The sequence below is a fragment of the Ranitomeya imitator genome, chromosome 3 (genome assembly GCF_032444005.1).
Source record: "Ranitomeya imitator isolate aRanImi1 chromosome 3, aRanImi1.pri, whole genome shotgun sequence".
Lineage (NCBI taxonomy): Eukaryota > Metazoa > Chordata > Amphibia > Anura > Dendrobatidae > Ranitomeya > Ranitomeya imitator.
This window is the reverse complement of record NC_091284.1, coordinates 513,210,986-513,235,590: the sequence shown is the minus strand read 5'-3', so window position 1 is coordinate 513,235,590 and position 24,605 is coordinate 513,210,986. Positions and strand designations below refer to the sequence as shown.

Sequence of the window (24,605 nt, the reverse complement as noted above, 5' to 3'; positions counted from 1 at the left end):
ATAGTGGAACGCATCTTAACCCCAGGAATATACAGCCATACTGATAAGGAAGTTCACAGTAAATACACCAGCCTCAACAGGTAAGAGATACCCAACTAATAAGGTATGGCATTTGAACTGTAAAACTTTAATAAGAATACAATGTTGACATTTGGGCAAAAGATTGTATTTAACTTTCTTTCTGAAAATATTTTGTTTTATTTTTTTTTAGAAATTCTGTGGAAGAGATCTTTTGATGTGCAGGTCTGAGATATTTTATTCAAATTTGTGTATGGTCACTATTATGTCCAAGAAATAAAAGGCGAGCAGTCAAACACAGATATCATTGATGGAAATCACTGCATGAGAGAAAGAACTAATTTTGCCAATGTCCTAATAAAGGCCTGGACATCATCAAAGCGTTGATGCTATGCGGATGGTAAAGTCAGCCACAGGCGTAACAAGATCAAAAGATTCTGCTGGAATATTGGAATATAAAGAGAAGTTCTTGTTATTTTTGGCACCTACCTTTATTGGTGCCTGGCAATCAGAATACAGAGCTTTAAGTGAACAGTAATGCTGAGCCGTAGCACTCAGCAGGCAGACTCGCAACTTATTTTGAGGAAAAAAAAATAGATAGAACGAAAGATCTGCCACACAGATACTACACAGCTGAAATTTTAATCACTGTATTAAAAACATAAGAAAAATTAAAGGAAACTAGTGAAAAAAAAAAAAAAGAATTGCACTGAATTTCTAGGCAGTGTCAAATGAGTTTAGGTGGTTGCCTAGCAACAGTAGCAATAATCATGAATGTGCACACTATGTTCAGGTGCAGCATGGCCGGCCTGCACACAATGGGGGCGCTGCTGAGCAGCATTGGAATAGGGGGGTTTAGAAAAAAAAATTATTTGAAAAATCCAATTTATTTCTGAGAGAGAAAAATGTACCAGGAAACTATTTTTTTCAGAGAACTGTCACATTCCATCTGACACCAGCAAACATCCACAAAGTGACACAGCACTATATAAGCCACTACTGTCCACACACTTATGTATGGCCGGACTTAGATTATTATTTCAAAATAATACAGCCATCCGTCTCTATATAATAATCATCATAATACGTGTACATTAATTTTAATCTACAACAGTCTATGGAGTAATTAACTATGAAAATCATTTGCACTGTTCTCCCTTAGGACTCGACAGCCTATGCAAAACAATATATATATATCATAGCATGTGCACCATGCCAAATCTATTTATTATGATGACCGTGATGGCTAATATTACAGGAAAGCACAATAGATTACTTATGATCCTTTCAACCAATTTGGTCTCACTCCGCCAAAAAAAGATTAATATACATATTACTGTGTTTAGAGAAGTTACCAGAGTTAGTCAAACACCACTCATTTTTATAAGATAGATTATTGCAACTAGACAGAAACCATGAATTTTAGTGTAGCACAATCATTCATCCTCTATTTTCTCCAAAACCAGGCACACACCCCAGCATGGTCACAGCCATAGATTTACAAATCACATGAATGGAAGAAGACTCGCTACAGGAAATGTTACAGTTTAATACGATAAACAAAACTCATGACTGTCATACATCCTCATGAAAAGTTATTATGTTGTTATGGTCTCAGCAGGCATCAACCGCTTTCTTCCACTTAGACAGTCTATCTGCCCTGACCATGAGCAATGGGAATGTGTGGAACCCTATAGGCTGCCACTAGAGCAGATGCCATGTCTCACTTTGCATTTCATCAATTTCTTGCTCATGAATTAGGGATTGCTTTTACTAAACACAGGCATTTGGCAAGAGATGAAGAAAATCACTGCTTGTATAGTGACATTAACTGCAAACCCCATACTACTTACACATCATATACCACTTTAGAGAAGACACTAAACTCCACATGTTATTTCAGTATAGCTATGGGCAACTACAGACTACCAATAACATGGCGCTTACAAGATGAAAGATGGTATGATATGATTATTCAGTGGGCACCTTGGTATTACAGCAAAACAAAGTATGTACATATCATGAGATAGCTATCTATAGAGTGTGTGTGTGTGTGTGTGTGTGTGTGTGTGTGTGTGTATATATATATATATATACATACATACACACGAATATATAGACACACATTATATATGAGATATATATATATATATATATATATATATATATATATACTGTATATACATTATATATACACACATACACAAATTATATATACATACATGCACACAAGAATATATAAAATATATGTATATACACAGGTATATGCTTCTTATTTTCAGTTAAGTGCTGTTCAGTTTTTTTACATTAAAGGATTTTATCTCAATTACTGTTTTACATTAGAAAGGAAGAGGAAAAAAAAAGAAAACAAGACGAGCGGTACTTGTTTATGACAATACACCACATCTATTAGGCATAATTGATAATATCATAGTGAAATATTAGCTGGGGTCTATATCATTGATATGACGTAATTTATTCTAACGCAGATCATAAAGGCTCCACGTCCCTGGAGTTGCTAAGAAACCACTTGAGTGTTGAGAAGGGATGTTACTTGTATGTATGCTCCAACTGGAATAATGGGGACTGGGAGAACACTGAACACAGCCTTTATAGCTGCTGCTTTACTGTGGGCAAAAAGGAAGGATGGAAACATTTACTGCACAAGAGGAGGATTTTTTTTTGCTAAATATTAGGAATCCTAAATATGTAAAAATATAGAACATATTAGGCATCTAATAAAAAAAAATTAAACATTCCATAGCTCATAACATGTTTTAGTCTAACTACAAATGGAACATACCCTAATTAAATACACTCTATGCATATAGACACATACCCACACATATAGTAGCACTACAATGCAATTTCATTCATGAGGCAGCGGAATTTTTTTTTTTATATATATATATACAAATATATAAAGATGTGGAGCTATCTGCAATCAAACAATCCACATTATTTGCAGAAGCCTTATGGAGAAAAGATTAAGGAGAAGCACAGACACACAGGATGAGGTAAGCCTACTGGACTGCCAGTGAAAGACCTAACACAAGAACTCTCTGGGTACCTTTTCTTTCTTGGCTTTGTTCTGTCGTTTCCTCTGCTGCAGTTTCCATGGCTGGTTTCATCCCATACACCAAAAATGCCTTTTAATTCCCCCAGCAAACAAGACTTTCTCTTGTCTTCCTGTGCTGTGGATTGGTTTCCCTGCCTCCTATTTACAGCTGCAGTGATTGAGTGCCTCTGTTCTGCACTCCACTAGATCACAGCCTCCTCCAAGATGCAGAGTTGTCAGCTCCAATTCTGCTCTCCCTACTGGTTCTCCAAGACTTCTGCCAGAAACCAGTCATACGTCATGCAGGATCCCTTGCTAGAAAATGGCCATTCTGTTCTTGATTGTACCCAGACTTACTGAATGCTGAAGCCAGTGTGAAAAAAAAATGCCCCTCCTCCCCTCTCTAGTGCTCAACCACTCTGTCCCCTTCTCCCCCTTGTGAAATGCTAATCACCTCTCATCATTTAGGGACCCCCACGTGACACCCCCACCACAGGGATGTATGGGAAGCAGTAGAAGAAGAGTTCCCGTGTTACACAGCCCTGTGAAGCTGGACAATTCCTTAGAAATAGGTCCTTATCTCACAGATGGATTATATGAACCATTTTCTCACTTTGCTTGGTGATTCATCCCATATGCCCTTTACACAGCACTGACCACAGAGAAGTAAGGTTTCTACTTAGCATTAGTGATTAGCGAGTGTACTCGTTACTGGAGATTTCTCGAGCACGCTCGGGTGACCTCCGAGTATTTTTTAGTGCTCGGAGATTTAGTTTTCCTCACCTCAGCTGAATGATTTACATCTCTAAGCCAGCATAAGTACATGTGGGGATTCCCTAGCAACCAGACAACCCCCACATGTACTTATGCTGGCTAATAGCTGTAAATCATCCAGCTGTGGTGATGAAAACTAAATCTCCGAGTACTACAAAATACTCAGAGGACACCCCAACATCCTCAGGAAATCTCGAGTAACGAGTATATTCGCTCATCACTACTTAGCATATGTGATTATGCTCTACATTGCCGATGCTTGCACTCCTATCAACAGCCATCATTGCAGGCGTGTATTAAATAAGAGGAACAGTAGAAGCCTCAGGTCAAAAACTACTTAAAGAAAGAAAAACAAAGCAGCATAGAGCCAGAATTGTTGAGGAATAAAAGAAAATGTATATAATTATGTCTACTGCTAAATGTATACCAGTTTATGATTAAAGATGTAAGAATCAGGCACGTTGAGGGTCACTAACAAAATTAACGAAGGTGACAAAAGCCACCTTTTTTTTGTCATTTTGACTTTTTCTGTCAATTAGGCTAGGTTCCCATAGCGTTAGGGCAATCCGTTAAGCGCATAGCGCTAGTGGATTGTGCTAACACAATTTTTATTTTGTGGCCGCATTCGCCGTCCCCGCTAGCGCAAGCAGCGTCCGAGGTCCGTCACAAAAGAATGGCACATCGCTAGCGCGTGCCGAACATGGCATGCGCTAGCGATGCGCTACAGGCAGAAAGAACATTGCTGTCAATGGGTGCGCTAACGGACCCCTGGCATGGCGTTAATTGCGACATTTTCGCCGTGCAACGCTGGCCATTAGCGTTAACCCATTAACGCAATGGGAACCTAGCCTTAGAATCTGCCTGATTGATATACTAGAAATATCAGGGTGCTAAAGGCAGCGCGAGTCCTGTTTACACAGAATGGTGCACACTGAGATCGGTGATCTTTTAGGCTGCACATCACTTCACGTGGTGAACGAATGTTTTGCTCGTTTACCGGCAGCCTGTTTACATTCCAAGATAGATATGAAACGAGAGGTTTTAAAATCGATCGTTCACGATTATCTTGCAGTGTAAATGCGTCTTTGGGTTACATTAAAACATCTGTGAGAATTTTATCAAACCGACCATTTTCTTTTTTAGTCATCACCTTACTTGAAAGTGTTGCATCTATTTATTTGCACTGAAGATGTGTCTTTGCTACCAAGCCAATAAAAAGACCCCTGAAAGGTCACATTTTTATTCAAATTCATCCCCGATTTAATGTTCTTTCATGAAGGCCTTTTTATGTCGTTGTCCATGACGTCTTTAAACTGAAACCAGAGGCTGGAATTCAGCAATGGAGATCTGCCCTCTTCAGCGATGAGTCCCGCTTTCGTTTTGGATGCAATGATAGTCGTAGACTGGTCCATATTGGTAATGCTATAAAGAGGCCTAGTCATACTAGTCCTACTCTGCTGAACATAGTTTGAGGTGGCTTAATATACAGTAGCCAGACCCAGCATTTTTCCAGTCCAGGCACGCCAACAGCTCAGCGTTAAATTGATTTGGTCTACTCTAAGTGTAGCAAGAACCGTTTTTTCAACACAATACCACAAGCATGCATGTTGCTTGTACTTCTATTAACAGCCTAGGTGGCCCAAACGTGCTACTATGGCCTGCAGCATATCCAGACTTAATTTCATATCGAGCACATCTAGGATGACATAGGTGAGCAATTACAAAGTGAACTGCCAGCAGTGGATCTTGATGATTTGTGTGCCCAACTGCAATCAGAATGGCAGAACATTTCTCAGACAACCATTAAAGAAGCACTCTCATCAAAGTTTTTATCCTCTGAATATATTCCATTGTGTACTTTCAATTGTTCACTTTGCCTTTCTAACAAGTTAATTCTTCTCTTTCCATTAGGTCTACCTCTTCGAAGTGATTAAAAAGTGACTAGCTGAGTACTTAGGCTGTGTAAAAACATGAAGTCTATTTTCCCTGAATGAGACATCCCTCTTTTCAACTCCTGGCACCGCCTCTTTGCTCCTTCCCCCTGCCAGGGACTGATGTAGAGTGACTTGCAAAAGTTTTTAACCCCCTTAATTTTCCACAACCCCATGGCTTTTTACCTATTTTGTTACATTACAACCTGTTTAAAAATTTTTTTTATCCGATTTGTGTTTGATCATCAGCACTAAATAGTCTAAGTTGGTGAAGTTAGAAAAATATATGCATAAATTAAATGTATGGGATCAAATAACTAAAAATTGGCATGTGCCTATGTATTCACCCCTTTTGCTATGAAGCCCCTAAAATTTTTTGATGCAAGCTATTACCTTCATAAATTCTGTGCATAGTGAAAACAAGTCCACCTGTGTGCAATCTAAGTGTCACATGGTTCGTCAGTATATACACACCTTTTCTAAAAGGCCACATAGTTACATAGGTTGAAAAAAAGACCTAGGTCCATCAAGTTCAACCTTTTTCCACCAACTGTACATTTGGTCACTAATTTAACTGTAACACACAATATTATGTGCATCGAGGAACTTATCCAGCCCTTTTTTTAAAAAGCGTTTATAGTTTCTGCCATTACTACCTCTTGTGGTAGGGCATTCACATTCTGACTCCTTTTCTGTGGGCCCCGAGTATACTCCCATTTAATGTATATGCAGCAATAGGATTACGCCGTCCTAGGTGCGTTTACTCTACATTACACCTCATTTTCCAAGTATTTGCCCATTCAGTCATCTTATCAAGATCATTTTGCAATATTGTGAAGTCAAGGTCAGATATTAGAATCTCACATAGTTTGGTGTCGTCAGCAAAGGCTGACATTTTACTCTCAATCCCATCTACAACACCATTAAGCAAGATACACGACAAACCAAACAAGATCATGGAGACCAATGAGATCCCCAAACAAGTCAGGGACAAAGTTGTTGAGAAGTACAAGTCAGTATTGGGTTCTAAAAAAAAATCCCCATCTCTGATGATACCAAGGAGCATCAAATCTGTTATCATTAAATGGAAAGACCATGGTACCACAACAAACCTTCCAAGAAAGGTCAACACACCAAAACTATCAGCCAGGGCAAGGAGGGCATTAATCAGAGGCAGCACAGAGACCAAAGGTAACCCTGAGGAGCTGCAGAGTTCCCAAGCAGAGACTGGACTATCTGTCCATACGACCACAATAAGCCATACACTCCATAAAGGTGGCCTTTATGAAAGAATGTTAAGAAAAACGGGGAATAGACGTACCGGTAATATTGTTTCCAGGAGTCCATCCTGACAGCACCGTGGAGGGACAGGAAACACACGAGGGGTTAAAAGACAATCACCATTGTTTTTTCTGTCCCTCTAAGGACTGACAAGAAAGAAGACATGGAATTTTTGGTGCTCCCTCAGTTACCTTGCAGGTTTAGGGGGATTGGGGGTCCAGCCATTCCTTTTTCCTTCCCCCTGTCAAGAGGTCTGGGGCCGACACCTTCCGAAGGGAGGTTCCTAAGTCATACACCTGTTGAGCAAGGCTCCGGGCTTGGAGCCGATTCCCTACCAATGAGGGTTCTCAGCCGCATGTGTCACTTCCAGGCGCCGCAGGAGACCTTCTGGATGTGTTTCAGGCTGGAACGCAATGGTGCCTGAGGTCAGAGCGGCACTTCCGGAGACGTCAGACAAAGCTAAGAGGGCATGCTGACTAGGGAAATTCTAGGAAGACAGGTCCAGGCACAAGTGAGAAAACAAGGTAGGACATAAAAGGCTGCCTTGATCTTGTCACGCTGTGAGAGAGAGAACCTCTTAATCAGCATGGAGGACTCTGAGGAATGTTGTTCCCTCTGAATTACCAATGATTGTAAGTAGCTTTAAAGGCACAGGGGCTATACTACTAATGAGCCCATGGGTTAAGTAACTGTCCGGTGTTTACAATAGGATAATACAGTATCAGCTGCAATGACACATGCACCCAAAAGGACCAGCAAGTCCGCTGGGAAGTCCAAGTTACCAGAGGCAAGGGCTAAACAGCTATGTGAAGGATGCATTCTTAAGTTCATCAAAGACGAGCAGGCTTCCTTCCTTACGGAAATGCGGTTAAAGAGGAGGTCCAAGCTTCCATCTCGGGCCTCCTACCAGTCCAGTCACCTCAACAAGGACCCCGTCCCAAAAAAACAAGATGGGAAATGGAACAGTCCTAAGATGACGAGGCCCAGTCCATAAGCTCGGACATAGAGGAAGAGGGAGAGATTACCTTGAAACCGCCGGAAGTAGGCAAGAGGTACCTATTTTCTTCAGAGGACATAGACAAGCTACTGTGGGCTGTAAGGAACACAATGCAGATAAAGAAACCCTAAAGCCTCAGTTAGTCCAGGACAAAATGTTTGGGGGCCTGATGTCACAGATGCATCGGGTTTTTCCAGTAAACAACCACATGCGGGCAATAATTCTGGAGGAGGATGCCGGAAACCGTTTGGTTATCCCTTGGGATTTTAGACTCCTGCTGCCGTTTGAACCAGACAATATAAAGACTTGGGATGAAGTCCCAAATTTCGATGTTCTGGTGGCTAGAGTGTCAAAAAAGACTTCAGTGTCCTTTGAAGATTCATCTAACCTCAGAGAGCCCATGGACAGAAAAGCGGATGGTCTACTTAAGATGACGTGGGAGGCATCAGCAGCAGTTATGAAAAGAAATATAGCTGCCATATTAGTTGCCAGATCCATGCACCTATGGATTGACCAACTGGAAGATGAGCTAAAAGGGAAGACTTCTAGAAATACCATGTTAAAAGGTCTTTCTCTATTAAGATTTGAATTTGCTGCCCGGAACAACTCTTTGTCCAATGCAACTCGTAGAGACATCTGGATGAAGACCTGGTCGGGGGATTACTAATCTAAAAATAGGCTGGTGTTCGGGCCATTTCTAGATAATATACTAGAAAATGCCACCGATATGAGAAAAAGGTTTCCAGAGGAAAGATCTAAGAGATATTATCACTTTCAGAGGACCCACCCCCTTCCAGAGGCAGGAATATTGGGGGAATGGGAAGTCTAGTTGGTGGAACAACCCCAAAGGGGGTAAGAGTAGAGCCCCACTCTCGCGTTTTGGGTCTGGTTCAGGAAGCAGAAGGCAATGACGCCATGTCTGAGGGGGTCGTCTCAGGAAATTCTCAGACTCATGAAAGCTTATCTCCCAAAATCAATGGGTCATAAACACCGTTTGTCAAGGCTACACCTTAGAATTGGTCAGACCCCCTCCAACAAGTTTTGTAGTTACAGATCCCATTTCCAGAAACCTCGCATCCCATACATGGGCAAATGTAAAGAACCTTTTAAGATTGGGAGTAGTGGTTCCAGTTCCCCAGCTGGAGGTGGGTCCGGGTCATTACTCAACCATATTCACAATAAAAAAAAAAACATCGGGAGAAAGCCGTACCATAATAAATTTGAAACTCCTGAATCAGCGGATAACATACAAGAGGTTCAGAATGGAGTCTCTACAGGCCACCATTCCCCTCATAGACAAAAATGCCATGATGTGCACAATAGACCTAAAGAGCGCATACTACCACGTTCCGATTCATCCTCGCTCTCAAAAGTACCTACAGTTCACTCTAAAAATGAGAAACAAGTGCTACCACTTCCAGTTCTGCTGATATCCAGTTCAGAGTTAGAGCTACTTTGGAAGGCCTGGGTTGGATCCTAAATCGGGAAAAGTCAGACCTACTAGAGGGAACCAGGAAGAAGTTTCTGGGGGTTAAGTGCGATTAAAAAATTAATGACATCTTCAATTTCATCCAGCAAAATAATATAAATTTCCAAAATTTACTGAATTATATTGCGGGATGAAATTGAGGCAGTCATTCAAGTTTTAATCGCACTGGAATAAAGTTCTATTTTTTTACCTGGATTTTTGGCTGGATGAGTTTTTTATATTAGATCTTCTAACTGCACTTGAAAGAGTAAACCATCACAAAAGCCATTAGTTATCAAGCCACTAACATGGTCACTTTTTGTAACACAAACATTATTTGTGATAGAAAAAAGGTCATTGCTTTCAGTTTTACTAAAGCTTTCTGCTGTCAAAAAAGTTGAGGGGTTTTCCTCTTCAATGATATTGAAGACCAGGATAGTGCAGAACAGCTGTTCCTTTATTAACAGCGTACAGAGCGACACACCTCCGCTCCATCAGGCGGTTTAGTGGGTGTTCCCAAGTACTGCAAATCTGCTCCTATTCCTATGGATAGGATGGAGGGAGTCAGTGCGCAGAAAATCTGCACAGCAGACACACATTCCAAAGCATGCATATTAATAAATCTAGCCAAAACAATAATGAAAAAAAATGGATAAGACATCCATTAACACATTTCATATGTGTGCCTGGTTTGGGTCCTCATCTGTCTTTAGTTGACATACAATGTAGGTGAGTGACACTGTTCTCCACTGCAGGGCTCAGGCCAAGAAGCCTCATTACGTACCATACAAGGATAGCACCGAAATTAAAACAAATACACCCCCCCAACACACAAAATATAATACAGCTCAGTAGTTTGTTATTAATATTGCACAGCATGAAAATATCATTTGGGGATTCAATGTCTTCTATTCTGCACATATGGCAAGTGTGATTAAGCAGATTGCAGTAGAATACAGAGCAGTGATTGAAAAACAATGGCCTGCTACGTGTATTAGCAAATCAGAGGAGAAATGTATACTACAAATCTGTCTTAGGTCACAAAACCCCCAAAACACCTGTATGTTACATAGGTAGCCAGGACAAGACAATACAAGAAAAACAAATGCATATTTTATCTCGTCAAGCAAGAGGACCATTAAAATCCTGAAGTGATTAAACAGATGGCACATTGAGCCACAGAGTTTCTGTGGGTGTACAGCAGAGTGATTGAAAAAGATCTGGAGTTGCTAAGAACCGAGCACCTCACCGACGAGAGAAAGAGACAAGAAGCAAAATGTATAGAAAAGGCGGCATGTATTAAGCTTCTAGAAGTGCAGAAATCATCAATAGTTTCTTGTATATGCGTCAGGTAAGCCTAAATATTGAAGGGCATGCTGTCTTGTTGCCCTGTGGTGACTTGTCAATGAACATTGTGGTGTCAAAGGCGTTGTGTCATAGCTTCTATGAGTGTGATCCATATAGCGGGGTCAGGCACATCTGGTGTGTATGCGGTAAGTATATAAGTATATAGCAGGCAGATCTGCTGTGATGGAACCAGGAATAGGAGCAGCCAGCCCTGAAGAACCGGCTGGAGGGCTGAGAGGGAGACAAAGTCACTAATGCCAGAGAAGTGGGGCCCAAGTTAACAGTGAGTGACCAAGGGAGACGAGTCCCGGAAAAGAGAACCCGCAGAACGGTAATGAGAGTGAGCAAAAGAGAATGGAAAAAAAAAAGAAAAGCGTTGGGGAGGGTAGATGTTGGGTGGGAGGAGAGATGGAGCATGTAGTATTATAGTCTGTGGTATGTTCAGAGCTGCCAATCAAATAAAGGAAGGTGGAGACTGAAGGAAAACAAGTAGGCGGGAAGGTGAATATAAATGGCTGGCCCCGCCGTGAAGCACCGAGCGCCTGTATTGGGTTTGAACCATCATTCTGTGCTGACAGAGTCCCTTTAAGAGATGTAATCTTGTTTATCGACATAGGACTCAAACTGTGTTTTTAGGGAATGCTCTCAAAATTAACAAAAGAAGTACTGACAATATGCACATAGCAGTAAGTGATCATAAGCAAATCAATTGGTCCTACAGGCACAGGACATTTTCACTCAAGGGGGTGGATCAATGCCCCAATGGAGTGGTAGGCTGTGGTATGGAGTAGCCTCCCTGAGACACATAAGGTTTAGGAAATAGCCTCCAGTGTTTGTGGTGTGACCGTAAACCCTTAGTGCATTTGTGGCAAGATGTACAGTCCTATAGGCGCCAATAAAGACATCCTATAATGTGCCACTGATAGTTTAATCGAGTATAAGGTCTCCCCAAATGTGAGGGATAGTAGGTATTAGGCGGGGAGCTCTTCTCTTCTGCATGCCTCCAAAATCTCCATTTTATAAATAATTTGGAGAATTGTACAGGAACAAACTGTAAACCATTGTTTAACTTTAACCATTGGAACTGGATCTCATATTTTCATAGCACAGAAAGAAAATAAAGTATAGAAATATGTAACCTTTCGTAGCTCTTTGTAATATCTTTCTGAATTATCCACATAATATCTTAAAGCAAACAGGATGCGTGAAATCAAGGAGTCAGCGGGATTTAACGGAACATCTACGCTAGTGTGAGAAGATCTGCATTAAGAAACAACCACTTTTCACCCAGACAGTCTACAAGCAAACATATCTCCCAAGAGACAAAGATTTACAAAACAAAAAGGACTGGAAATGGATATACTCTAGTTGTAAAATACACAGTGCTATTGCAGCACCGATAGGTTTTAGGCTGTGTGCACATGTGCGTTGTTTCCAGTACAGATTTGTCATAAAACCTAAGGATGTGTGCCCACGATCAGGAATTGCTGCAGTTTTGACACTCTATATTTATGCAGCGTTAAAATCGCATGGGCCAGATGTTACACATATCCCACGCCCACTATGTGCACCTGTAGCTCAACCGCGTACACCGACATGCCGAGCGCCTTTCAGGACCACAGCATGGCAATTTATCTTGCGGAGATGCTAGTCCCCTCAACAGAAATTTCACCAATAGAGATGTATTGAATGCAGTAAATCTGTACGGTTCAGTGAATACATGCAGATTTACCTGCATTCAATAGACGGCAGCGCTTTGCACACAGCGAACATGTGCTGCATCCAAAACATTGCTACTGCCGGATCTGGGCACATACCCTGAAGGGTTTCCTGATGCCACCAAAGTGAATGAGCATCCCGATATCTCGTGCACACGTTGCTTATTTGTGACCTGCAGGTTTGGTGCAGATTTAATTCTGCAGCACATCAGTTCTTTCAGTGTTTTTGCTGCAGATTTCCTCCATAGTAATGAGTGGGAAAAATCTGCACCAAAAACACAAGTAAAAATGCAGAAAAAATGTATGTTTTTGCAGCTGTGTTCTTTGCCAAGAGATGCAGAATGTTGGCACCAAATACTAACCGTACAAACTCAAGTATAAGCCAACACAAGAATAAGCCGAGGCACCTAAATTAGCCACGGAAAACTTATTGACTCGAGTATAAGCCAGGTATGCATTGTCCCCTCATCCCTGTCCTTGTATGCATGGCTCCCCATCCCTGTCCTTGTATGCATGGCTCCTTATCCCCTATCCTTGTATGCGTGGCTCCCCATCCCTGTCCTTGTATGCATGACTCCTTATCCCCTATCCTTGTATGCATTGCTCCCATCCCTGTCCTTGTATGCATGGCTCCTTATCCCCTATCCTTGTATACATGGCTCCTTATCCCCTATCCTTGTATGCATGGCTCCCCATCCCTGTCCTTGTATGCATGACTCCGTATCCCCTATCCTTGTATGCATGGCTCCTTATCCCTTATCCTTATATGCATGGCTCCTTATCCCCTGTCCTTGTATGCATGGCTCCTTATCCCCTGTCTTTGTATGCATGGCTCCTTATCCCCTGTCTTTGTACGCATGGCTCCTTATCCCCTATCCTTGTATGCATGGCTCCTTTTCCCCTATCCTTGTATGCATGGCTCCTTATCCCTGTCCTTGTATGCATGGCTCCTCATCCCTGTTCTTGTATGCATGGCTCCTTTTCTTCTATCCTTGTATGCATGGCTCCTCATCCCTGTCCTTGTATGCATGGCTCCCAACCCTGTCCTTGTATGCATGGCTCCCCATCCCTGTCCTTGTATGCATGGCTCCTTATCCCCTATCCTTGTATGCATGGCTCCTTATCCCCCTATCTTTGTATGCATGGTTGCCATCCCTGTATGCATGGCTCCTTATCCCCTATCCTTGTATGCATGGCTCCTTATCCCCTATCCTTGTATGCATGGCTCCCGGTTATGATCTGGTGGTTTAGGAACAACATGAGACAAGTTCTGAAGGAGGTGGTATCTGTACTGACCGCAAACCCTGAACCTAGCAGCGCAACTAAAAATAGCCGTGGGGGGTACCTGACGCTCCCTAGACCCCTCGGCACAGCCTAAGATCTAACTTCCCCTAAAGATGGAAACAGGAAACCTATCTTGCCTCAGAGAAAATCCCCAAAGGAAAGATAGCCCCCCACAAATATTGACGGTGAGAGGAGGGGAAAATAACATACGCAGAAATGAAATCAGATTTTAGCATAGGAGGCCAGTCTAGCTTGATAGATAGGACAGGAAAGGATACTGTGCGGTCAGTATAAAAACTACAAAACAATCCACACAGAGTTTACAAAATCTCCACACCTGACTAAAGGTGTGGAGGGTAAATCTGCTTCCCAGAGCTTCCAGCTAACAGAAATAATCCATACTGAAAAGCTGGACAAACATAGAATGCACAGAACAATAAGTCCACAACATGTGGACTGAAATGAGCAAAGCCAGAACTTATCTTTGCAGAACTGGTCAGGAAACCAGGAGAATCCAAGCAGAGATGTGAATCCAGCCAGGAAACATTGACAAGTGGCACTGGCTGAAGAAAGAGCCAGACTTAAATAGCGGAGCAGAAGAGACGATAAGTGGAGGCAGCTGATGACAGCTAACTCCAAGGAGCAGCAATACCACTAGAAACCACAAGAGGGAGCCCAAGAGCAGAACTCACAAAAGTGCCACTTACAACCACCGGAGGGAGCCCAAGAGCGGAATTCACAACAGCTCCCCATCCCTGTCCTTGTATGCATGGCTCCTTATCCCCTATCCTTGTATGCATGGCTCCTTATCCCCTATCCTTGTATGCATGGCTCCCATCCCTGTCCTTGTATGCATGGCTCCTTATCCCCTATCCTTGTATGCATGGCTCCCCATCCCTGTCCTTGTATGCATGGCTCCTTATCCCCTATCCTTGTATGCATGGCTCCCCATCCCTGTCCTTGTATGCATGGCTCCTTATCCCCTATCCTTGTATGCATGGCTCCCCATCCCAGTCCTTGTATGCATGGCTCCTTATCCCCTATCCTTGTATGCATGGCTCCTTATCCCCTATCCTTGTATGCATGGCTCCTTATCCCCTATCCTTGTATGCATGGCTCCCCATCCCTGTCCTTGTATGCATGGCTCCTTATCCCCTATCCTTGTATGCATGGCTCCCCATCCCTGTCCTTGTATGCATGGCTCCTTATCCCCTATCCTTGTATGCATGGCTCCCCATCCCAGTCCTTGTATGCATGATGCATGGCTCCTTATACCATATCCCTGTATGCATGGTTCCTATAATTAAATATAAACAAAACACACACATCCTACTTACCTTCCCTGCGCGCCCTCGCTGCATTTCGTTCCGGCGCCAGCTCTTCCTGCCGAGAGATCAGGTGTCCCCTCTCATTAAGTTAATGAATTTTCACTCCACGCCTATGGGAGTGGTGAGACAGGAATATTCACTACTTTAATAAGCAGGCCACGTGATCGTTCAGCCGGAAGAGCTGCTGGCGCTGTCCAGAACGAGATACAGCGAGGGCGAGCAGGGAAGGTAAGTGAACTATAAGAGAAATGAATATTCACTGCCAGCGCCGTTTTTCTGGGACAATGACTTGTTTATAAGCCGATAGGGCATTTACAGCACGAAAAAATTTGCTGAAAAATTTGTCTTATACATGAATATATACGGTAACTTGTGCACATATCCTTAGAATATGTTCACAAATGCAATTTTTAGCTGCATTTTACAGTACCAACTATGCCTATGAGATTTCAGAAATCAGCTTGGTTTTTTTGTACTCTGTACTTTTGAGCAAAATCTGATGTTTTGCAGAATGCAGCATGTCACTTCTTTCAGTGTTTTTTCAGCATATTTCACCCACTGAAAACAATAGGTGGTGACAAAAAGCTGAAAAAAAACGCAGGTATCAGGTTTTGCTGCAAATTTGGTGCAAAAACATGATGAAGTAGAATCAAATTTATTATTTTTTCTTTTGGGGTGGCACTAAAATTTATCAGCATGCACAAGAGACAAATGCAGAATGACAAAAACACTGCATGCGGAAAAAAACTGCACCAAAGACGCAACGTGTGAACATAGCCTTGCATTATAAGATAATTTGTTGCCAGATATCTGTTTGATTTTCTACCTGCCTGATCTTTAGTTCTCCTTAGGCTAGGGTCACACGACTATTTTCTTCATAGGAGAAAAATGGTTCAATTATGCTAATCAGACTCTGATCAGAGATTGATCAGAGATTGAACAGAGTGTGATCAAAGTGGGATCTGTTTTTCTTGGCGGTGGAGAATTTAAAAAAAAAGTTTCTCCATTCTGTCAGTCCGTAAAATTGTACCACACTTGGAGGTTATCCGCCTATGGTCTGATTTTTTCACAGACCCATAGATTTCAATGGCCAAGTGTGGTTCCATTATCCGAGGCAAATTGTGTATGCCACTATTTTTTTCCTCAGAAAGCTCAGTTCGAGAAAAAAAAAAAAAAAGGAAAAAAAAAAGACATATGCATGGCCTCATTGAATTGTATTGGTCCGAGCACAATCCAATGTTTGGACAGATTGCACTTGGACCAAAACTACAGTCGTCTACACAACCCTTTCCAAATAGAAGCAGCCAGAGATGCTGCATGTTCAGAGAGTACATCTAGGTCTCCAAGCTGATGGAGATCGTGTCATCCTATTTGTTTGTCCAGCTTAAATGGAAAAATCTTTTGGACAGGTACAGCTTCCACAATATCGTTGATAAACTCTCAAAAACTTTGAAATGTAAAATGTGGCTTTTTTTTTTAATAAATTCTCATATCTCTGCATACTTTGACAAGTTCTATAGGCCTGCCTGTAATAATACCCACAGAGCTTGCCACACAGCTATACAGAAATACTGTTTAAAAGGTTTTGTAGCAAGTTAATAAGCTTTTGACCCTCCATGCCAAACACTACTTGGCCATCTCTGGCTGATGCATAGAACACAATGGGCCAGAGCTGTGTATACTGAACCGCCATTACATTCAGAACGTCAGTCTGGTCCTCAGGCTTGCTTGAGATCCTAGGGGTGGGACCTCAAGAATGAAATCATCTCCTATCCTATGAGAGCTACTTATTAACTTGATAAAAGCCCTTTAACTTCACATGACTGCACAAAAGTAACAAGCCTGAACCTTCCGTCGCATCTCTTAGAGAATAGTTTGAGGAACCCTTTATTGTCTATTACCATCTTTGGAACAATATATTTCAGTTATGCCAGAAGGTAATGGTAACTAAAATGGTAGATGGGTAGAATTGTGCAAACCTGAAAAAATACTCAATTGCACCTGCTAACACGGCCATCAAATCTGATATAGTGTAATTGCAACAACTGGTCTTAATATTTCTGTTCCCAAACTGCCTCTCTTCTAGAAGAAAAAGCCTTCTCTGTGGAGCAACCCATCCTATAAGACAACAACATACAGCATATAGTCATTTTACAAGGCTGGTTAGACAGAGAAACAAAAGTCTCCTTTAAAAGAGACACACAGGCAGACAGCTGGTTGTACCCCTCGTAAGCACAGAGAAAAGCACTAGTTGGCTGAGAGAAAGGTCTTTAGGTACCTTCACACTGAGCAACTTTAGAACGAGAACGATAGCGATCTGTGACGTTGCAGCGTCCTGGATAGCGATCTCGTTGTGTTTGACACGCAGCAGCGATCAGGATCCTGCTGTGACATCGCTGGTCGAAGCTAGAAGGCCAGAACTTTATTTGGTCGTCAGGTCGGCGTGTATCGTCATGTTTGACAGCAAAAGCAACAATGCCTGCGATGTTTTTTCATGGAGCAACAACCAGCGAGAACGATAAGTACGTCACTGGATCGCTCCTGCATCGTTCTGCTGTTGCCGTGTTTGACGTCTCTACAGCGACCTAAACAGCGACGCTGCAGCGATCGGCTCGTTGTCTATATCGCTGCAGCGTCGCTTAATGTGACGGTACCTTTAGATGTGGGTAGGTATACGTCATGAAGGAAGCCTTATATGCTAGGGAACGCACAATGGGATAAGGTATGCAAATGAGCTCTCTGCCAGAAGAAAGCATTCGTTCTTGCATTGCCTATAAGACAGCCTATACCAGCTGCCTGTCTGAGTGTTCCCACGATGAGCTTTTGATGTTGCAGATTTTCACAAAAATGCAAGCAACCTACATTACTTAGTTGGTGCAGAAAACCTGCACCATCAAAAACTCACCAAAATCTCATTGTGGGAATGAATGTAGCCCAAGAAGAAAAATCCCCACCACCATGATTTCTGTACCTAAAGAACTACATTGGCGTAGAACAATGAACCATGTCCTTTTGGCAACATTGTGCGAATGTTGAAGCATCTCCAGTACATTCCACTACTATACGGTCTCCTGGAATGTGCAGCGAAATCTCAAAATATGTGCTCAAAAAATACACACTGTTCTCATTCCTTGTTTTATAGTAAACACGGAAATGGACTTCACTTTTTTCCCCATCATGAGAACCATATGGACAGTGTTTCCCTCCCCATAGAGTCTTATCTTTAATACAAGTCATCATTCACCAAAATTGTCTCTCAACTGATCAACACATGGGACTCAACAGGTGGAAAGGGAAGAGGACAAAGTGAGCGGATTACAATGGATTCTTTGAGGCAATTCCCTTGTTCTCAGGAGGTTAATCCACACAGCATGTCCTAGACACTGAGGTTCAGCTATTCATCAAGCAATTAACTTGGCCATGAACATTTTCAGAGACTTGGAGAATGTGTGCATGGAGAATGCGAGATTCAGACAAACAATCTTACCGTTTTGTAATAAAAATAGGATCTGTACTCATGGAAGAAATCTCAGTATCGGTAATAATCACACGTGTCGAACGCAATATGACGAGAGATTAGGAAGGTATTTTTAGATGGAACAATTGCATGGCTACATAGGAAATATGCTAATGCAACATGTTCAGCTGCCAGGAAAAAAAAATCTGTTTTCATGGCAACAAGATTCTTCTAAATCTCTATCTGCATCATTATCTAATTCCACTGAAAACGACAAGGATATTTATAACCTAAAGGGAATGTACATGCATGACATTATTTAAGTAAGATTCTTATGACAGTAACTACAGTGACTATTTAAAGTGTATTTGCAGCTAAATATTTTGCAAGCACGGTTTTATTTAGAGCAATTATTTTTTTTTTTTATGTAGCACCATTAATTCCATGGTGCTGTACATGAGAAAGGGGTTACATACAGGGTTATAGATATGGTTTACAGTAAACAAATTTACAATAACAGACTGGTACAGAGGGGAGAGGACCCTGTCCTTGCGGACTTACATTCTATGGGATACTGGGCAAGAGACAGAAGGTTGGGGGTGCGGCAGCTAGGGTGGTTGGTGAGGCGGCAGCTCGGGTGGTTGGTGAGGCGGCAGCTCTGGTGGTTGGTGACGTGGCAGCTCTGGTGGTTGGTGACGTGGCAGCTCGGGTGGTTGGCGAGGCGGCAGCTAGGGTGGTGGTGAGGCGGCAGCTCAGGTGGTTGGTGAGGCGGCAGCTCAGGTGGCGGTGAGGCGGCAGAATGATTATTGCAGGCTATAGGCTTTCCTGAAGAGATGGCTTTTCAGGTTTTGTCTGAAAGATACGAGGGTGGTGGATAATCGGACGTGTTGAGGCGTGGAATTCCAGAGGATGGGGGATAGTCGGGAGAAATCTTGGAGGCGGTTTTCTGATGAACGAATAAGTGTGGAGGCGAGTAGGTGGTCTTGGAAGGATCGAAGATTACGTGAGGGAAGATATTGGGCAAATAAATCATATAGTATGTTACATTCATAATTTGCCTGTGTTTGAAAATGCCTCCAACATTGCATGGATGCATCAAACATCTATGGCAAGTGCCAAGGTGAAAAATGGAAAAGTCGCAGCATATTGAAATAGCAGCATTATGAGCGAAATGTTCTGGACTCTCATCCGCCGTTGACTCGTCGTGGATTTGAAATCCGCAGAATGTCAATTTATACTGTGGTTTTCACTGTGGAGTTTAACTTTTTTGCAATGCAATCTGCAGCACTGCCAATTGTTTTTGATGCTGCGGATTTTATGCCACAGAAATATTGCAGCAGATACAACCTATGGAAACACAGCCTTAGGGTATGCACACATAATGGGCCAGAGTCATCATTTGTAAATTTATTTAAAGGGGTTGTCCGGCCTTGGGTGACAAGTCCGCAGTCACGCTATGTGACTTCAGACTTATCAATCATTACAGGATTCTCCGATGCAGGTAGTTATGTGACCGCAAATGTGTGATTTGCATACTTCCAGACACATTCTGACTCTGGACGTCCAGCTTCGTTCAAGACACTTGCATTGAGCGAGGCAGCAGCCATCTAGTCGGCACATGACCGCATGTATGCAAATCACATACTTGCGGTCATTTGCCCGCCATTCCCTGTGCCAGCATCGGAGCGCGCATGTTGTGAGGATTCACAAGTCTGCAGTCACATAGAATAACTGCATACTTGTCCCCTATGGCCGGACAACCCATTTAAGTCCCTTTTCTTCCTTTCTCTCATGTTATTTGCTGACTTTTTTGTGCCAAATTCTTTAAAAATGGAGCATGCAGTTCAAGAATTTGATGCACAATTAAAAATGCTTTTAATTTCTCCTTTAAACAGTTTTTGCATCTTTTTAGCACCATGTCGCAAATCCTTTAAAAAAAAAAAAAATGCACCAAACTCAAGACTCTTCCAAAAACCTTACTGCAGAGAGAAATGAGATGTGCAAAAAAAAAAAAGAGTCACATTTGGTAAATATTTTATGAGTCTGTTTGGATAAGCAATGAATGTTTTCTAAGAAAAATAAGAGACTTAAAATGAGCAAAATACCCCAGAAAACTGTAGAAACAGAGATGATGAATCGAAGCCAATGCTATCTGGATATGTATAACCTCATTTGTGCGCCATACTAAATTATCAGTTTAAAAATGATCCTGTTATCCTTGGTCAAACATTTAATTAACTCGCCCCTAATTTAATTGCTGAAACTGCTAGTCTTTGGTGAGGTGTAAAATATTAGGTGGCATATATGATGTTGCTGTTGCCTTTACAGGTTTATATTGATGTGAAGCGCAGATGACTGAATACCGATACAAATGTCAGTGCAGGAAATTCAAATTCATCACAGTAAGTTACATAACTTTTATATAACTCAAGTAGTGGGAGGTCTGTATACATCACATAGGAGACACTAAGACTGCTGTATATACATCACATATGAGACACTCGGGCTGATGTATACATCACATAGGAGACACCATAGTGTATATGAAAGGCTGTGGACTGTACTGCCCTATTCCTCCCCTGAAGACAACAACTGCGTAATATAAGTCATTTTTTACATTTTAAAAATTACAAAAAGGAAAACTGACAGTTGCAAAAGTTTGGGTACCCTTTGAGATTTGTGTGCTCAGATAACTTTGACCAGGGTTTCAGACCTCAATTCGCCTGTTATGTTTATGTGTAGTTCACCATCATCTTTAATGCTATGTGAACACGTGGCGGATTTTGCAGCGGATCCGCAGAAGCTTACCATCCGTTTACAGTACAATGTAAATCTACGGACAACGCAATCCGCAGTGCACATGCTGCGGAAAAAAACGCACGGAAACGCTGCAGATTACATTCCGCAGCATGTCAATTCTTGGTGCGGATTCCACAGCGGTTTACACCTGCTCCATAATAGGAGTCCGCAGGTGTAAAACCGCAGGTGGAATCCACACAAAATCCACATAAAATCCGCGGCAAATCCGCAGGTAAAAAGCAGTGCTTTTTACCTGCGGATTTCTCAAATCCGCAGAGCTCAAAAATGTGTGCACATACCCTTAGAAAGACTGGGTGATGCAAATTTCCCAGCTTTATAGAAACCCACCCAGCTCTAACCCTGTGTCAAAAAACAGCAGCCATGGGTTCCTTTAAGCTAAGGGTTCTCTTGCAGCCAATGGCATGGGAAACATTTTACAGGTACAGAAAATAATAGATTCAATGAAATTTCACCAAGTTCTTGATGCATACATAACTAGAGTTGAGAGAATGTCTTCGGAATCGGTCGCTGAATCTGAATTTGCCATATTTGTGCAGCATTGGTACTCTATTCGTGCTGAATTTATGTTTGATGATTGATTCCAACCATATTTGTTCATTTCTACTCCCATTAACTCCAATGAGGTTTGGCAAATATTGCAAATACAATATTCACGGCTGATCATAATCTGAACCGAATTTAGAAAAATTTGCTTAAAGGGAACCGGTCAGCAGATTTTGCCGATATAAGTTACGGCACCTGCCTTTCAGTGCTTATCTACAGCATTCTATAATGCTGTAGATAAGCCCCCGGTCCAACCTGCAAGAGAAGAAAAATAAGTTATATTATACTCACCCGGGAGGGGGGTCCGGTCCGATGGGTGTCACAGGTCCGGGTCTGGCGCCTCCCATCTTCTTGCGACGCCACTCTCCTGCTTCTTCATCGCTCCCCGGCATTGGGCTCCAGAGCAGGCGTACTTTTCTGCCCTGTTGAGGGCAGAGTAAAGTACTGCAGTGCGTTGGTGCCGGGAAAGGTCAGAGAGGCCCAGCACCTGCGCACTGCAGTACTTTAATCTGCCCTCTATAGGTTAGAGAAGTACACCTGCGCATGAGCGCCAATGCTGAGGAGTGATGAAGAAGCAGGAGAGTGGCGTCGCAAGATGGGAGGCACTGGACCTGGACCTGCGACACTCATCGGTGAGTATAAAACTTATTTTTCTTCTCTCGTCACAGGTCGGACCGGGGCTTACCTACAGCATTAGAGAATGCTGCAGATAAGCCCTGAAAGGCAGTGGCCGCATCTTATATCGGCAAAATCTGCTGACAGGTTCCCTTTAACTCTAAACATAACGATAAGTAAAAAAAAAAAGCTGAAGTTGAGGATGGCTTATGCAAATGAATAATGATCCTAAACAAGACTACCTCAAAAGGCACAACCTGAAGGTTTTGCAATGGCTCTCATAGTCCCCTGATCTGATCATCATTGAAAATCTGTGGTTATACCTAAAAATACCAGTGCATGCAAGAAGACCCAAGAATCTCACAGAACTGGAAGGATTTGAAAAAGGAAGAATGGATGAAAATCCCTAAAACAAGAATACAAAAGGGGGTGCTACTAGATACTAACCATGCAGTGTGCCCAAACTTTTGCATTGGCCCATTTTCCTTTTTGTAATTTTTAAAAATGTAAAAGATGAAAAAATATATATTCTTTGCCTAAAATACAAAGTAAATGTGCCATCTTTAAAGGGAATCAGTCATCCCCTGGGTCGCTTTTAAGCTATTACAATCAGCATACAAGTAACAGAATGGTTCAGCTAGTCTTATCTGTATGCCTCATGTTGACAATGCACTTTTAGTCTTATGTTAATGATTTCTTCCAGGCTCCAGGGTGTGCGTGCGGTGCCTAGAAGAAATCCCCACTTACAATACCATCCCTCCTCCCAAGCACGCCACACTGCCCTGTGTCATGCAGTTGAAGCGCTGAAATCCCGCGCACGTGCCATGCACTCGCGTAGTTCTGGGTACCTTATCTGCCCTTTTATGGGCAGTGTCTTCATCCTGCTTCTGCGCAGGAGAGACAGTACGCAGTAGCAATGATGTGCCTGCGCAGAAGATCAATTAAGACACAGCTTGAGTGCAGAGGGCATGTGCAGCATTACAGCACCGCAAATGCTCTGCATTGTGCCCTATCCTACATCCTACAACCTGATGAACTTGAATTAACCAGTAAACTTCTGTTTGTTGAAATGAACTTTGTGTCCCCTTCATTGTGTGAGGTGGCTCCTGAAGGCGGAGCCCTGGAGACAGCAGAGACCTGCGGCCTACAAGTGAGTGTGATGCACACCACACCTAACAGCACACTGGGACACAGTTTTCCAGTAAACTGCAAAAGGGTAATGGGACGGCATCTCTGTCATGCCTACTGTTCTCGGCCACTTTACATACATACATTGCATAAGAGACATAGGAAACACAGAGAAAGCTGCATGTGCATGACACAGGAGACACAGAGAATGCTGTGCTGCATATACATTAAATAGGACACACAGAGAATGCTGTGTATATATATATATATATATATATATATATATACACATACACACACACACACACACACACATATATATATAACATAGGAGACACCAAGATTGCTGTAAATACATAACATAGGATAAGCTGCGAAGGCTGTATATATCACATGGGATACAGTGAGACTGCCATGTACATCACGGACACTGAGCTTGATGTAAACATCACATAGGGGACACCAAACCTGATGAGTATCCACCCTTGTAGGTGGGGGAAATTTGAAGACTGCAGCCTGCTCGCGACTGCAGGAGCTGGTTCAGATCAGACTAACGCGAGTGGACATGAGCGCAAAGCACATCAACTGATCCTATAAAAAAAAAACGCCCTGACAATTCTGCACTTGAAAGCTCACATATGCTTTTGAAAAGTTAAGGGTCTGGGGGCCACACCAAATGATATTACAGGCTGGACATTTTCCACCTCTAGTTTATATAAACTGGAGTGCAGATTCAAAGCTTCCATTCACATATCAGTTATATTTTGTTAACCATTGGTCCACATAAAAAGAAGGATTTGTGGACCAAACATGTTCATTCTAGTGAATGGGTCGGTTT

The 24,605-nt window shown here is 42.3% G+C and overlaps 1 protein-coding gene across 8 annotated transcripts in view; it reads right to left on the bottom strand.

Moving 5' to 3' along the window:
* GPM6B (glycoprotein M6B) overlaps positions 1-24,605 on the bottom strand; it is a 200,120-nt gene that overhangs the window by 53,615 nt on the left and 121,900 nt on the right. The window contains exon 1 of one of the 8 annotated variants that reach the window (XM_069757720.1): positions 3,089-3,628. The exons of 4 other annotated variants lie outside the window; for them this stretch is intronic. In XM_069757720.1, coding sequence (XP_069613821.1) covers positions 3,089-3,149 — 61 coding nt within the window. In that variant the 5' untranslated portion in view covers positions 3,150-3,628. Of the gene's footprint in view, positions 1-3,088; positions 3,629-24,605 lie in introns of those variants that run through there. 3 more of the 8 variants (XM_069757722.1, XM_069757716.1, XM_069757718.1) reach the window with 3 other exon arrangements.